The sequence below is a fragment of the Peromyscus californicus genome, unplaced genomic scaffold (genome assembly GCF_007827085.1).
Source record: "Peromyscus californicus insignis strain IS unplaced genomic scaffold, ASM782708v3 Scaffold_6__1_contigs__length_162567912, whole genome shotgun sequence".
Taxonomy (NCBI): domain Eukaryota; kingdom Metazoa; phylum Chordata; class Mammalia; order Rodentia; family Cricetidae; genus Peromyscus; species Peromyscus californicus.
The window spans coordinates 31855358-31869718 of NW_026294584.1; the positions used below are offsets into that span (position 1 = coordinate 31855358).

The window sequence follows — 14361 nt, forward strand, 5'->3', positions numbered from 1 at the left end:
AGGGAGAAAGAGATGGAGTAGAAATAGATGAAGAAAGAGATGAAGAAGGAGAAAGAGATGAAGAAGGAGAAAAAGATGAAGAAGGAGAAAGAGATGAAGACGGAGAAAGAGATGAAGACGGAGAAAGAGACGAGGGCAGAGGAGGAGAGGGAAGAGAAGGAGATGGAGGAGGAGAAAGAGACCGAGGAAGAGAAAGAATTGAAGGCAGACAAGGACGAAGAGAAAGAGAGGGAGAAAGCAATGAAGAAGGAGAAAGTGGAGAAGGAGCAGAGAGAGAAGGAGGAGGAGAAAGAAAAGGCAGAGGAGAGGGAGAAAAAGAAAAAGTTGAAGGAGGAAAAGAAGAAGAGGGAGAAAGAGAAGGAATAGTCGGAGTAGAAAGGCTTGCGGAAGCCAAGGGGGTCAGTGTGTGCTCTTTGGCCCCACCTGTGAAGACTTGCAAGTCCCACAGACTGGCCGGGGGGTTCCTGGGCCTGATGTCTGAGGTGCCACAGCTGCTGCTGCCGGAAGGTAGGGGCGCGGGGGGCGCTGGAGGGCGCCCGGAGTGAGAGCCGGGAAAAGGAGGCGCGGGCGGCCTGCGCAAGGCGCGCAGGAGGAAGGAGCGCACGGGGCGGGCGCGGGGCGTGGAGAGCAGCGACTGTGGGGCTGGGCTAGCCGGCGCTGGCTTTTAACCTGGGCTGTGGAGGCGGGCGAAGAAGGCAGAGGGAAGGGGAGGTGTGTGGGGCCCAGTTGGTTGGGGGGAATTGGAAGCAAATGACATCACCGCAGGTCCGAGAAAAAGGGAAGAGCCAAAAGGATCGATTGTGTCCTGGATATACAGAGGTCGAGTCCAACCTTTACTTGTCGGGACACAGACCTCAGTGCACCACGGAGACATCATGCAGAAGTCGCCTTTGGAGAAAGCCAGCTTTATCTCCAAACTCTTTTTCAGGTGAGAGGGTGCCCAGCGGATCTTTGCAGGTGTGCCCATGCCAGAGAAGGGAATGAATATGGGCAGGCTTTGGGAAAACAGGAAGAGATTTTTGTTGTTTTCGTTTTGTTTTTAAAGGTGTGTTGTCATTCATTGTTTTAAAGAAAATGTGGGTTTTGTAGAATAAAATGAAGCTGATTAGATAGAAAACAAAATCTACTTGCAACTGAGAATCAGACTTGAAACACCTAAATATATTGCAGAGCAATAGATTTCTTGAGGCTTTTTTTCCTGAAAAAGTTGTAAATAATAAATTTGCTTAATAAAAAATTCTTAAGATTGGTTCATTGTTTTCTCCCCAGGAAGCTTGTCTGCGGGTGTCATGCCTGTATGTAGTAGATGCTCAGAAAACATTTGTTGACTGAATTACTAAAGTTGAGGAAGTATATTGTACTTTTTGCTGTTGTAATATTGAGTAAGTCTAGCATGCTCACCACAGTTACATTATTCTTTTTAAGAATGTGAACAAGTCAGTTAAAATATTTATCTTTAAGAAGCAGAAATATTAAAAGCAATGCATTGAAAAAAGCAGTTACCATGGGAATATGAAGCTGGGGTTCTAGCTACTGAAATTATATCCATTGACACTCAGGACATTGTTCTCTTATCCGACATTGCACAGTATGAGCCAAAAACCTCAGTCTAGTGGGGTTTTAAAATTAGAGTCGAAATTGGAAGACCTTGGCAAGAATAATTAGGCACTTTGCATTTGACATGCTCCGCAGTGCTTCCTCTACCCTGTTCCCTAGTGTGAATGAATGAAAAGGACAGCGCTCTCAGGGGACCTCACTTGACTCACAGCTCCACAGTGAATTAGCAAACCAAAGTATCCCAAGTGTCACATACATTCTAAATGTGCCCCATGGTGTGGGTAGGAGGCAAGGCTCAGCTTTCAGTCTTCCTGATGTTCTTCCCTTTGCTGCAGGTTAGAGCTCAGAACTGAGTACAAGAGCCTCTGTGGGAGAGCTCCTCCCGGTGGATGAGAGAGAAGGTCTTTACCCTTTGGAATTACCTTTTGTATTCACAGTGCCTTGATCTATTTGCCTACTATTCACAGCATCAGAGTGTTAATTGTCATAAGTTGTACACTTTTATGAGAACGTTTTGAGGAACCTAAATGTCAGTGTGTCTGAAAAGTCAAGTTTTCAGGAGAATGAATGTCTCTTGTGTACTTTTCCCACTTAGTAGTAAGAAAGAAACTTAGATTGTTCATTTATCAGTGTTTCAAAAATCTCCCCATTTTATAACCCACCTAATTTATTTTAGAGTGCTTTACAAATGCTCTTAGGTTGATTTGGAATGGAAAAATATTATAATGGCTGTGAAATTTGTTAAGAGCATACTTATTTCTGTTCTCCAAACGATTTCATAATCACTTGCTTTAAGAATAGGTGTATTTTTAAGAGTTAAGTTCCTACTATTTATAGGAACTGACATTCAGCTAAAGTACCAGTCAGTGATTAGAAACTTCCTTCTGGACTGTACTTTCAAAGGTGGAACCTTTTGTCCACTGGACTAGACAGTGCCGCCTAGTGTCAAGGACAGTGGGCTCTGGGTTCCTTTTGCACAGACTTAGGCTTGCTTAGGCGACAAGTCCTTTCACATCTCTGTGTTCTGTGTGACTTGACTTTGAAAACTTGAAGACTGTCAATGTGTGTATAACATACTGGGTTAATCTGTTGAGGAATATGTCCTGGGCTTACTGAGGAAATGCTAGCTGCTATGGTTATTTTCCTGTGTTCTTTACAGTACCATGCTCCTCGTTTGTGTATGACAATGAGTTTACTTCTGTTGGGCATAATTTTGTGACTGTCAACCTGTATATGTGATGTGTATGTGCATCATATGTTTGAGTAGTTAATGTAGGGGATAGTCTGATCTAATATGGATTTACTAGATATTTAGGGGAAAGCCATATGCTCAGATCTCCTTAAATGTCTTGGAGTTTGACTTTCTGAGTACTGTCCCATCAGTTTTAGGGTCATAAAAGACTAAAAAAAAGCTGAATTACATCTATCCACTATTATGGTCTGGGTTATGAATGTTAAGTATCATTTTAATTATCTCGATTATGTCACTTAAACCAAAAGAAGTTTAATAAAAATGTAGGTACTTTTTTTTTTGGTTTTTCGAGACAAGGTTTCTCTGTGTGGCTTTGGAGCCTTTTCTGGAACTCAACTCTGTAGCCCAGGCTGGCCTCGAACTCACAGAGATCCACCTGCCTCTGTCTCCTGAGTGCTGGGATTAAAGGCGTGCGCCACCACCGCCCAGCAGTACTTTTTATTTTTGCAAGAGTTTGCAGCAAGTAAAAATTTGGAAGACATTAGAACTTTCCTAACACAGAAGACAATTTTAACCATGAAAATTTTGAGTATTTTTTGACTTTCATGGAAAACACATACATTAACTAAGATGTTATGATAACATTTATGGAATAAATTGTTTTTAAACAAGTGGTGATATATTTGCATAGAATTTATGATGCATAATTTATAAAAACCTTTGATTTGGAGAAATGTTTGAAGTTTACATTTTCATATAACTGTAATAAAAAGATCATGCCTGATGTGTACCTGTTAGTGTGTATGTGCATGTGTATGATGTGTATGTGTGTTTGTGTGTTTGTGTGTGTAGGCCAGAGGGCAATATAAGGTGTCATCCTCAGAAAGCCCATCATCTCCTCTGAGACAGGTCTCTCATTGACCTGAATTTCACCAATTATGTTAGACATACTTGCCAGGGAGCCTGAGGGTCCTCCTGCCTCTGCCTTCCCAGCACTGGGATTATAAGCATGTGCCACCTTGCCCACCTTTTTACGTGGGTGCTTGGGATTGAACTCGGGTCTTCATGCTTATGAAGCACTTCACTGACTGAGCTATGAATACTTTCAGAAAATTGGGTAGCAATATATCCATTCTGTTTCTGATCCATGAATAGACATTATCTTTTGTTTGTCTGTTGGGCAAGACTTAGGCTGTGCAAATCCAAAGGCCGATTTTGATGTACTGATGGTATAGTCATGGTACTTAGAAAACCTGGTAGAGCTGAATTCCACGTGTTCTTTAGTTAGTTGATAGAGGCCATCCGGTGGCTGTCCCTCCAGGTTTCCATGCTATCGTTTGGCTTTTTCTCCATTAGGAGTTAGATGAAGCCACATCTAGAATGGGGACCGTCTGTTTGGACAATGTACAAATGTTGGCTCTGTACCAGTCCTTCGGGACTCTCTTATGTTTCTTCTCCCTTTGCCGATCATGTTTTGATATTACACAGCTCAGAGTTTTCAACTTGGGATATATGTTAGTTTCATGTCAGTTTTGCTTGACTTAATGCACAGTTCTAAGAGCACCTCCTGTACATGACATGATGAAAATTGTCATTTATAGTATGTATTATAATAAACATCTTGATACAGTTAAATTTATTTTAGTTGATATCACAATTATTAAAATTTCTTCCACGGTTTTACAGCACATACTACACAATACACTTTTAATATTCAATCCCTTGCTACCCAGAGCAGGGGAAGCTATTATTTTAAAAATAACTTCATCAGCATGTTGTTTGATGTAACAATGAAATACCCCTCAGTGCACACTTAATGCTGATACACAGGGGAAATCAAGGCTGTTGGTTTTCTTTATGGAAGTTGGGCTTACTGTGATAATATTCAATTCCTAAGTGTTGAAACTTGTTTAAGAGGTCCACGAATGAATACCACCATAAAGTATATTATTACCGCTAATGTCCTTTCACAAGAACCTATCATTTCAGTGTGATAGCACTATAGATAAGTATAGGATTGGTAAACCATAAGGGAAGGGCGCTAACCAGTTAGCATGCAGTTAGATATCATTTGTTGAAACTTTTAAACACCCGTGAGTCAGCAGCAATTTTGGCCATTTTGATCTTCTGTTCCCTGATGCATCTTGTGTGGAGCGTTTCCTCAGAGCCAAATCCCTGCAACGCAATTAGTTTAAGAGGTGTAAACTATGAAAGAGGTCTAAATGTTTAGAGACACTGACAGAGTGATTTCATAAATAGCATTATCACAGAGGGAAACATTATTTTAGTGGCTTCCCTTCAGCACTTAAGAATGGAATGGATGCAGGTTGTTTTTGTTTTGTTTTGTTTGTTTTTCTGAGTCAAATCAGCATTACAAAGTGGCCTTTTCATAGACTTGATTATCAGAGAATTTGGGCTTTTAGCAAGAATCCTATAAAAGTTTATTTTTCTAATAGGTGGCTTACATTCCTTCAGAGCTTTTAAAGACGTGGGTTTTACAACTGTGTCCATGTGCTGAGGCTTGTCAAATTTTCTGTGTAGCTTATTAATAGCTATCTGTTGGCATTAATGGCTATTTGACATTGTAAAGTAGTTTTTGTGTTGTAGTATTCAGACCATTTCAGGACTCCTAGATCACATGGTTTTAATAACTATCTCTTATTGAAATTGTGTACATTGTGGTCAATTCTAGAGATCCATGTATATTATATATTGATGATGTTTAGCATTTCTGACATGGTGACAATCATTCTGATAAAATGGATCAGGGGAAACAACTGTTGACCTATTTTCCATAGAGTAAGTATTCCTTGGAATTGTCCTTGTGATGCTTATGGCTGACCCTTTAGAAGATGACTTGATGATTTTAATCTAGGGTGAGGAGATGGTTTGGAGATTTTTGCAGTCTTTGGCATTGTTAGGATTCTCAGCCAGGAAGACATTATCTTGATATTGTTAGATAATCTGCCGCAAAGAGCCACATCTCATATTTCCTTGTAGGTCATGATTCAGAGCAATTTTTGAAGGATGCTTTAATTCATTTATTCAGCACTGCTGTATTCCGTGCTAGGCATTAAGGTGGTAGAGGTGTTGCCTTATGAACAAATAAATATCTTAACACTGAGCATCTTAAGGCCTGTAGAAGCCTTCAGCAGAGACCCCCTAAGCCAGACTCATGCTTGGCCAGGCTACTTTGCTGAAGATGTATTCTTGTAGTCACACCCAGAGGAAGTCATTCTACAAGTATTATCCAGACAAAGAAAATGGGAATGAGTTCAGAGAAAGATGAAACACAGAACAGACTGTAGGTAGGAATGATGGAAAGACCAAGCAAGAGACCTTCAGGGCTTCAGAGAAGGTCTTGAGTTTGTCCTGAAAACATGTGAAAGAGATGTAGGAGGTAGGTTTGGAAACTATCAAGGGGCTAGATCGCCAGGGACTTGGTAAAGTCCTTAGTGCTTTATTATACTGCCAGCGAGAAGGGACAGGATTTATGCAGGTAGGGATGTGACCGTGTCAAGCTTGTTGCAGTTTTGTAAAAGAAGTGATGACTTTTAAAAGAGTGGCAGAAGGAATAGAAAAAGGCATGGATTTGAAAGATGTTCAGGAAGTAAAATAGACCCGTTTCTTAACTAGAGGTAGAAGGTGAGAGAGAGAAGAAGAAAGAGGTAGATTGGTAGACTGGGAGGATAGCATGTAGGGTGATGGGTCTTACGAAATGAAATGATTCAACTGGAGAAGAAGCCTGGTGTGAGGATGGAAGCTTGGTCAAATCCTGCATGTCTATCAAATGAAAAAGCAAATGGCAAGGTGGCATTAGACAGTCATTTGAATACATTCTTTGACTTATCAGTACTTCTTTTTCAATAAGTAATAATTAGGCAGAACTAATATTTTATTTGGCAGTACTGGGGACTGAACCCCTGACCCATGTACTCTACTACTCAGCTGCATCCCCAACCCTGAAAAAATGCTTATTAACAAAGAAATAACTTAGTTCAAAGGCAGATTTATCATCTAAAAACTTATCTTTGCTTAGCTACTCCATTTCACCTAATGTCTAGTAGTCACTGTTTTCTGTACATAAAAAAAATCAAAGCATAGCACACACGCACACACTCTCACTCATACATACACACATAAAAATATAAAAATATGTATATTTGTACTGTGAAAAAGAGTGCAGAAAACCAGCAAATTTCCTGCGAATTAATTAGATTAAAAAACCATCATGGATCAGAGTCAGTAATAGAGTAAGACATTAGCTATTTCCATAATTTAATTCAGTCCATCAAATACATAACTACAATGAGACCTAAAATTTTATTCACTATATTAAGAGTTTATAGAATTGTTGAAATTAAGGGTCAGAGGTAGCAATCCCAAAGCAGAGAAAAGGATCTTTGCAATAATTTGATTAACCAGATAATTTCTATAAGATGAGCTCCTTAAGGTGAGGATAATAACCTTGAAATATAAATGTGGCTTTTAATTATTCATTAATTATTTACTCATGCAAGCATATGTTTGCATATTTGTTTAGCATTCCTATTGAGCCTCAAACTTGCCAGGTGTCTAGTAGTTAACAGTCTTAGAACCTATGTAGAGATTCTGTTTATTCTGTTTAGATTTCATCCTAATATATATATATTTTTAAAAACACAAACTTTTTTTTTTAAAGATTTATTTATTTATTATGTATACAGCATGTATGACAGCAGTCCAGAAGAGGGCACCAGATCTCATTACAGATGGTTGTGAGCCACCATGTGGTTGCTGGGAATTGAACTCAGGACCTCTGGAAGAGCAGTCAGTGTTTTTAACCTCTGAGCCATCTCTCCAGCCCTCATCCTAATATTTTTAATCATGCAACCTTTTTTTCTTTGAAATAAAAAGGCCATCCCATTCACTTTTAGATTTTATGATTATATTACTTAGTTCAGTTAGAGTAGACACTAATTTTTGATTCACAAAAACATTCATTGATTATGTAAAGGACTTGATATATAATAAAATATTCCAAAGCTACCAATATAATTCTTTGACAACAAAAATTATTTGATGTTTTGAAAAATTAAAGAAATATAAGTTTCGCACACATTGTTCACATAAAGTTATTTCATTTAGAAATATATAGTGTGTTTAATCCTTGACTCTGGCTATGAATGCCCTGAAGTGTGGAATTTGGAGACCCAAATGTTTTGCTGCCACAAAAGGGGTCAGAAAGAGTCCCTCTCGGTTTCGCTCTCCTTCATCACCATTTCGTCCACTGCTTTTGCAGAGTGACATCAGACACAGGGCCAGTGGACCTCGGACTTGTTAGGGAAGTGACACATTGGCAGGCATGCCACATCCAATGGAGACTTGCTTAGCGTCAGTCATGTGCTGACAGGCAGCCCAGCTTGCAACAGGACGAGGAAACTCTTGAGCTGATTTTTCTGCTCTTAAATTAGAACATCCTGCTTCATAACTAACAGCCATTTCTATAGCTTTGCTCTATATGATATATACTACATATCTATATAGTTTCTCTGTGGAATACAACACACATAACATGGGAAAATGTATTAAATATGAAGATTCTTAGATCCCACACGTACTGTTAATCAAATTTACGGGAAAGAACAACTTCTATGATCTACTTTAACAAATGCTCAGGCAATTCATTTGCTGAATAACATCTAAAATGATCAGTTCAATCTTAACACAGGCTTGGATAACCCAACAAGTCTTTGTTGGTCTAAATTAACAACAGAGATACAGAAATAGGTCAAGTTGTCACAAATTGAATTGTTCTCATGGGTAGTTCTTGAATTCTGTAGTTTTGCCTGTCTCTCAGTCCTTATTATATACACTCAAGAGATTACATACATAATCTCAATGAATTTTTGACCAGTTTTAGTTAATTCTACATATAAAACACATAAGGTTTTAGAAGGCTACACTTTAACAGTCACCAAGCTAACTACTATGAATTCAGAATGTATCCTTAAATTATTATAAATCCAGACATAATTTTAATTAATATATCACACATCTGGAATGGAATCAATAAGTCATATTATTCCATTTGGTTTATTTATAGATTTTTAATTTTTTCTTGTCTCTGATATGATTTTTTAATACACTTGGTTATGTATAACACTAAACAACGCATCAGTTAGCGCCTTCTTGGAAAAGCCAAGGAAGCATGTCTGCTGCTTTAACAAAAAAATAATTATTTTTATGTGTATGAGAGATTGTATGTTTGTGCACCATGTGCATGCTGTACCAGTAGAAGCCAGAAGACAGTGTTGGATCACCTGGGACTTGAGTTAGAGACAGCTGTGAGACATGGGACTGGAGTTACAGATGGTTGTGACATTGTGAGGATGCTGGGAATTGAAATGAGGTTCTCCAGAAGAGCAGCCAATCATCTCACCAGCTACCACTTATTCACCTCGTTTCTTGGTATAGGTCTTTATAACATCCCCAGGAGGCAGGATGGAACATTCTCAAAATAATGATATCCTTATATTTTACTCTAAATGTTTAGTTGAAAAAACAGAAGATTCAGTAGGCCAAAAAACATGGCAGTAGCCTAACACTGTGACATAGTAACAGCTCAATTACAAAAAGGTGATTGCAAGGCCTTTGGTTGAGTTTTCACATCCTAACCCTACTTTACTTTCTAAGCCATTTTATCAGGTTCAGTCATTTGAGTATGCTGTTCTTACCACACCATAGCATTCTTGACTATCAATTCCACCATTACTACTGAGAACTATTTCCTTATCATTCATGTTGCCTGTGTTTCTATTGGTCTTCTTTCTTATGTATTTATTTCTTAAGGTTGCAGAAAGGGGTAGAGACAACTGATAAATAGTTCTTCAACTTGATACTTGTCACTTTATGTATACAAACCTTGGATTTTCTTCATACAATAATATCCACAGTTCTTTTTAAAGGTGCATTTATCAGTGAATATTGTTTTCAAATTAAGTCTCTCAAGAAATTCCTATTTAACACATGTATATATTACAATGAAAGAATCACTTTTCCATAAATACAAAGATATAAACTCCCAAATAGAGGTGAAAATAGTTATTAATATTTTAAGCACTATTTTCTTGATTCCATTTTTCTGTATTTTGTACAATGTTCTATTTCTGAAATTGAAGTGCCTCTTATAATTGATTTTTTTCAAACTTTTTTGCCATCAGATACAGGAATAAATTATAACATAGAAACTTTTTTTTGCATTAGTTTCACCTTACAAGGTTAACTTTTAATTTTAATTGGTTGCTTGGTATTTCTTGAGAAAGTGTATTCTGTGATCCAGTTTTGAAAAAAACAGGTAATATTTACTTGGATGCTTGTCTGGCATACCAGGCAAGGTAATTGCAGTATAAGTCCCCCAAGTTTAGCACTTTGCCATACCTTGAAATTATACACTTGCTCCAGAAGTGAAGGTGTTCTGAAGGCAGAGTTTCACTGTAAACCTATTCATAGATATGAAAGGCCAAGAGTGATTCAGAATATTTTTTTTCTTGAGTATGAAAATGGCTTAAGCTAAAACTTTAATTATGGTACTAAAAGTGATAATTTCTAAAAACTATGTCATGTACTGTTGTTTGTTTGTTTTTGAGAATGCAAGTGTTGGAATGACGGTGAGTCTTCTAATCATTGCCATCTTCAAGTGCATAAGCCACTTTGTTTTAAAACTGTGATAATACTCTCTGTGGCTTGTTACTTATAACTTCCTTGGAATCCTGTAGTTCTCTGTCCCACTGCCATGAGACCTTGTGGCAGCAGGTGTGATGCAAACAGGCGAGGCTGTTAACTGAGCTTGGCTCACCTGTGCTGTCGGACATGCTCACTTATACAAGGCAGAGATACCAAGAATGAATGATCACAAGTTTCAGTATGTGGAAAGAGATGTCCAGTGACGTTTTCCTGTTGAAGGGACTAATATTAGCATATAACACATTTGAGAATATGTGAGTTTTTTATTCCTACTTAAAAAAAATTAATGAAATCACTTTAAAAGATTGACATTTCAAATCAAAATCTGGTGTATTTCAAATCAAAATCTGGTGAGAGGTCCCTGTGGAGTGGCCACCTAATTTTTCTTGTATTGATTGTTCCTGGTAATTTTTGAGTCATTCTTCACTTATCTGTATTCTTAGGAACAGTCTCTCAGTCTACTTCATGTCTAGCCTTTCTGTCAGTTCTTAGGTAGCAATATGTAGCAGAAACATGTACTTTGGAATCAGGCTTAGCTGGAATCCTCACTCTGTGACTTATTAACAGTGTGATCTTAGGCAATTTACTTAATCTTTTTGATACTCAGTTATTCTCATTGGTACAGTGAGGCATTTTCATTTCCACCTGGCCCAAGAATATAATAATATCCAATGCTCTTTGGGTGCTTACTCTGTAAATTAGAGTTCTCCTGAGAATCAGAACCAATAGTAAATATATTTAATATATAGGATTAATTATAAAGAATTAGCTCACATGACTAAGAAAAGTGACAAGTTCAAAATGAAGGGTTGGTTTTCAGAGTGGAGACTTGCGAGAGTCAATGTTCAGGTTTGAGTTCAAATGCAGCCTGTAATAGCTCTGATTGTCCTGGAACTCACTCTGTAGTCCAGGCTGTCCTTGAATTCACAGAGATCTTCCTGCTTCTGCCTCCTGAGTGTTGCAATTAAAGGCGTGTGCCACCACACCCAGATAAGGCTGGTCTTTTTGTCTTCAATAGATTAGGGGAAGTCTGTTTACATTAGGGAGGCCAATCTGACGTAACCTAAATGCTCTGGTTTAATGTCATCTAACCTCCCTTCACCTTATCAATTGTCATAGCCTTCACTCCAGTGAAGACTTTCTGTGTATTAAGTGATAAGATATAATGCAAGATATAGAATGGGCCTTTAGTAAATAAATGATAACATTCTTACTAGCTACAGCAGTGTTGTTGCACTAACACTTTTCAGTTTCTGTCCAGTGTGTAAGAAAGTAGCTCTTTCCTTCCTACATATAACACTCCTCTCCTATAAAGGAGATGCAATACTTCACTGAATTATGATCCCACTTCCACAAACACCTTTGCCCAGTCTATACCCTTTGTTTGCCATTGATTTTCATCCTCTATTGTGTGTGTGTTGCTGGGATTCAACTCAGGGCTGCATGCAGCATGCTAAGCAAATGCTCTGAGCTACTGAGCTATTCTTCCAACCCACATTTAAAATTTTAAGCTTATCTTAAATAACATTGGATTTCCTTTCTGCTTGGAGCATGTGTGTTTGCAGAGGCTGCCATCACAAAGTACTGTAAACCAAATGGATTATTAATAACCAAAGATTATTGCTACGATTCTGAAAGCTGGAAGTCTGAGATCAAGGTGTTAGCTAACTCAGTTTCTGTGGAGGAGAGGGAGAGTCTGTTCCCTGCTTCCCCCTAGCTTTGTCAGCATGCTGGTGTCCATCTTTAGCATTTTAACATTTGTAGAGGCATCGCCCTGATCTCAGCCTTCTTTGCAGATTTCTCCCTATGTCTCAGACGGGTGTCCAAAATCATTCCTTTGTAAGAGAAACCATCCTGTTGGCTAGCGCTTGCTAAATGTCTTTCCTCCAAAGGTTTTGAGGCTCAGAGGTTAGGATGTAGATATTTGAAAGGAAACACATATATCCATAAAAAATATGGAGACAGGGCAGAGGACATCTATAAGGCAGGATACGGGAACTATCAAGGCGAGTTGTTTATGAAGTTTTAGTACATCTGTACTAAAAATTTAATGAAGACCAAATATTAGAAAGAAAGTTTTGATAATGAAAAATGTTTCATAAAGTTTTATTAAACAGAATTAAATCATCTTGGTGGAAAGTTTAATATTGTGGGCCATTAAGTGATAAAAAAAAGACTTGCTATTAAAGAATTATCTCTGAACAAATACAAATGCCTCATGTTTGCATAGCATTCCTATAGACTTGAATGTTTTGAGTGTTTTTTTCTTCCAATGCCTTGACCAGGAGAAATGTGCAAGTAACATCTGCTTGCAATCATTGTCCTCAGGATGCTACAAAATACTACGTTTGTGGAATTAATTATTAACAGATCAATTCACCAAGTTTTTAATTTGTTTGATGTAGTGAACAGGACAATGGAGATAGGAAGAGAAATTATACACCATATTGTCCTTATGAGCAAAATAAATTAGCAAAGAAAGTATAATGTAATGTGTTAACATTAATTCAACAATTTAAAAAATTGGCTGAGAGGCATGTGCCACATTCAGTGCTCAGTTCAGGAAATGCAGCAGTTTAAACGTAGCTCTATAAGATGTTTCCCCTTGTGGCATACAGTTTACTGTGTTTGGGGACACAGGATTGATAAAGAAAGGATTAGGCCGTTTGTATAGAGGCTCAGATGAGCTAGAGAGTAGAATAGTGTACACAGGAAGGACATTAACCATAGACTGGAGGGAGGCTCACTGGGAATAATATTTAAGAAATGATATCAATGTACATAAAACTTCTTAGAAATAGAATTCAGGCTTTGTTTGAGGGAAGCTATTTTTCTTCATTGTGACTCAGCTGAATCCAAGATTAACTTATCTACTGATGGTGATAGGAGAATCTTTTTAAAAATTAAGAGCCACCTTATTATCAGTGTTTTCATCCAGTTGAACTCCTGCAGAGTTCAAAAGCCAGAGAATCTGGCTCAATGTTTCCTTTAAAGTTCATTTTCTTAAAGCCTAAATGGAAGCAAGAGATCATGACATTTTGAGTTTTTTTAAAAAAAAAGCTAAGCAAACTCTAAATACTTATAAAAACAATTTTCACCGACCTATCATAGTTTGTGTTAGGAAATGCCCTTTTAACTATCTGATTGTCAAGGTGGCTAATTTGAACTCTTAAATTGCTTATTAGGAACAATTAATGAATTCATCACCTTTTTTTTTTAATGTGTTGTATTCTTGAAAAATTTGGCAGTTTAATTTTTAGTAGACCTTAGCTGGCTTGTATTGATATGCAATAATATATTTAAAGAAAGATTAAAAATATTAAGTGAAGACTTAAAGTAAGGCCTTGGAGTAGTTTTATTTCGCAGCAAATCCTGAACTGACCTGACTGTTGACTCCATTCCCTGCCTCATCTCTTTCCCCAGGAATGCATGGTGGGGGAGGGCAAATGGAAACCTCTAATGCTCCTCCTCTGAGGCTCTGGGGAGCTGCATTGTTTGTTCTTGGTGATACCAAGGTTTCTGGACAATGCAAGTAGAAATACTTTGCCTCTCAAACTCAGGAACAGGATATGAACCTTAAATTCCGAGTAATAAAATGTGCCTAGCTACATCCTCCCATCACTTGAAAAAGAAAAAGAAAAAGAAAAAGAAAAAAAGGCATAAAGATGATAAACTTCTACTTCAATTTGTTGGAATTTGCAATTTGTTGTTGTATTTTTAAAAGAAGGTGAAGTAATCATAATAGAAAGTAAAAAGGGTTAAAATATCATTAATAACCAAATTCCTTATTTAGTTGGGAGATGGAAAAACATCCAGAGATGAAAAGCTCGAATCAAATGCCACTGTTCTTTCAGTCGCTCTGAGGATTCAGCCTGGGTGAACTTGGT

At 37.7% G+C, this 14361-nt stretch overlaps 1 protein-coding gene across 1 annotated transcript in view; it reads left to right on the forward strand.

The window, feature by feature from the left end:
- Nucleotides 1-663: 663 nt before the first annotated feature.
- The window catches only part of Cftr (CF transmembrane conductance regulator), a 146242-nt gene continuing 132544 nt past the window's right edge, over nucleotides 664-14361 (forward strand). Inside the window, exon 1 of the mRNA XM_052721308.1 lies at nucleotides 664-928. Coding sequence (XP_052577268.1) covers nucleotides 876-928 — 53 coding nt within the window. The 5' untranslated portion in view covers nucleotides 664-875. The remainder of the gene's footprint in view (nucleotides 929-14361) is intronic.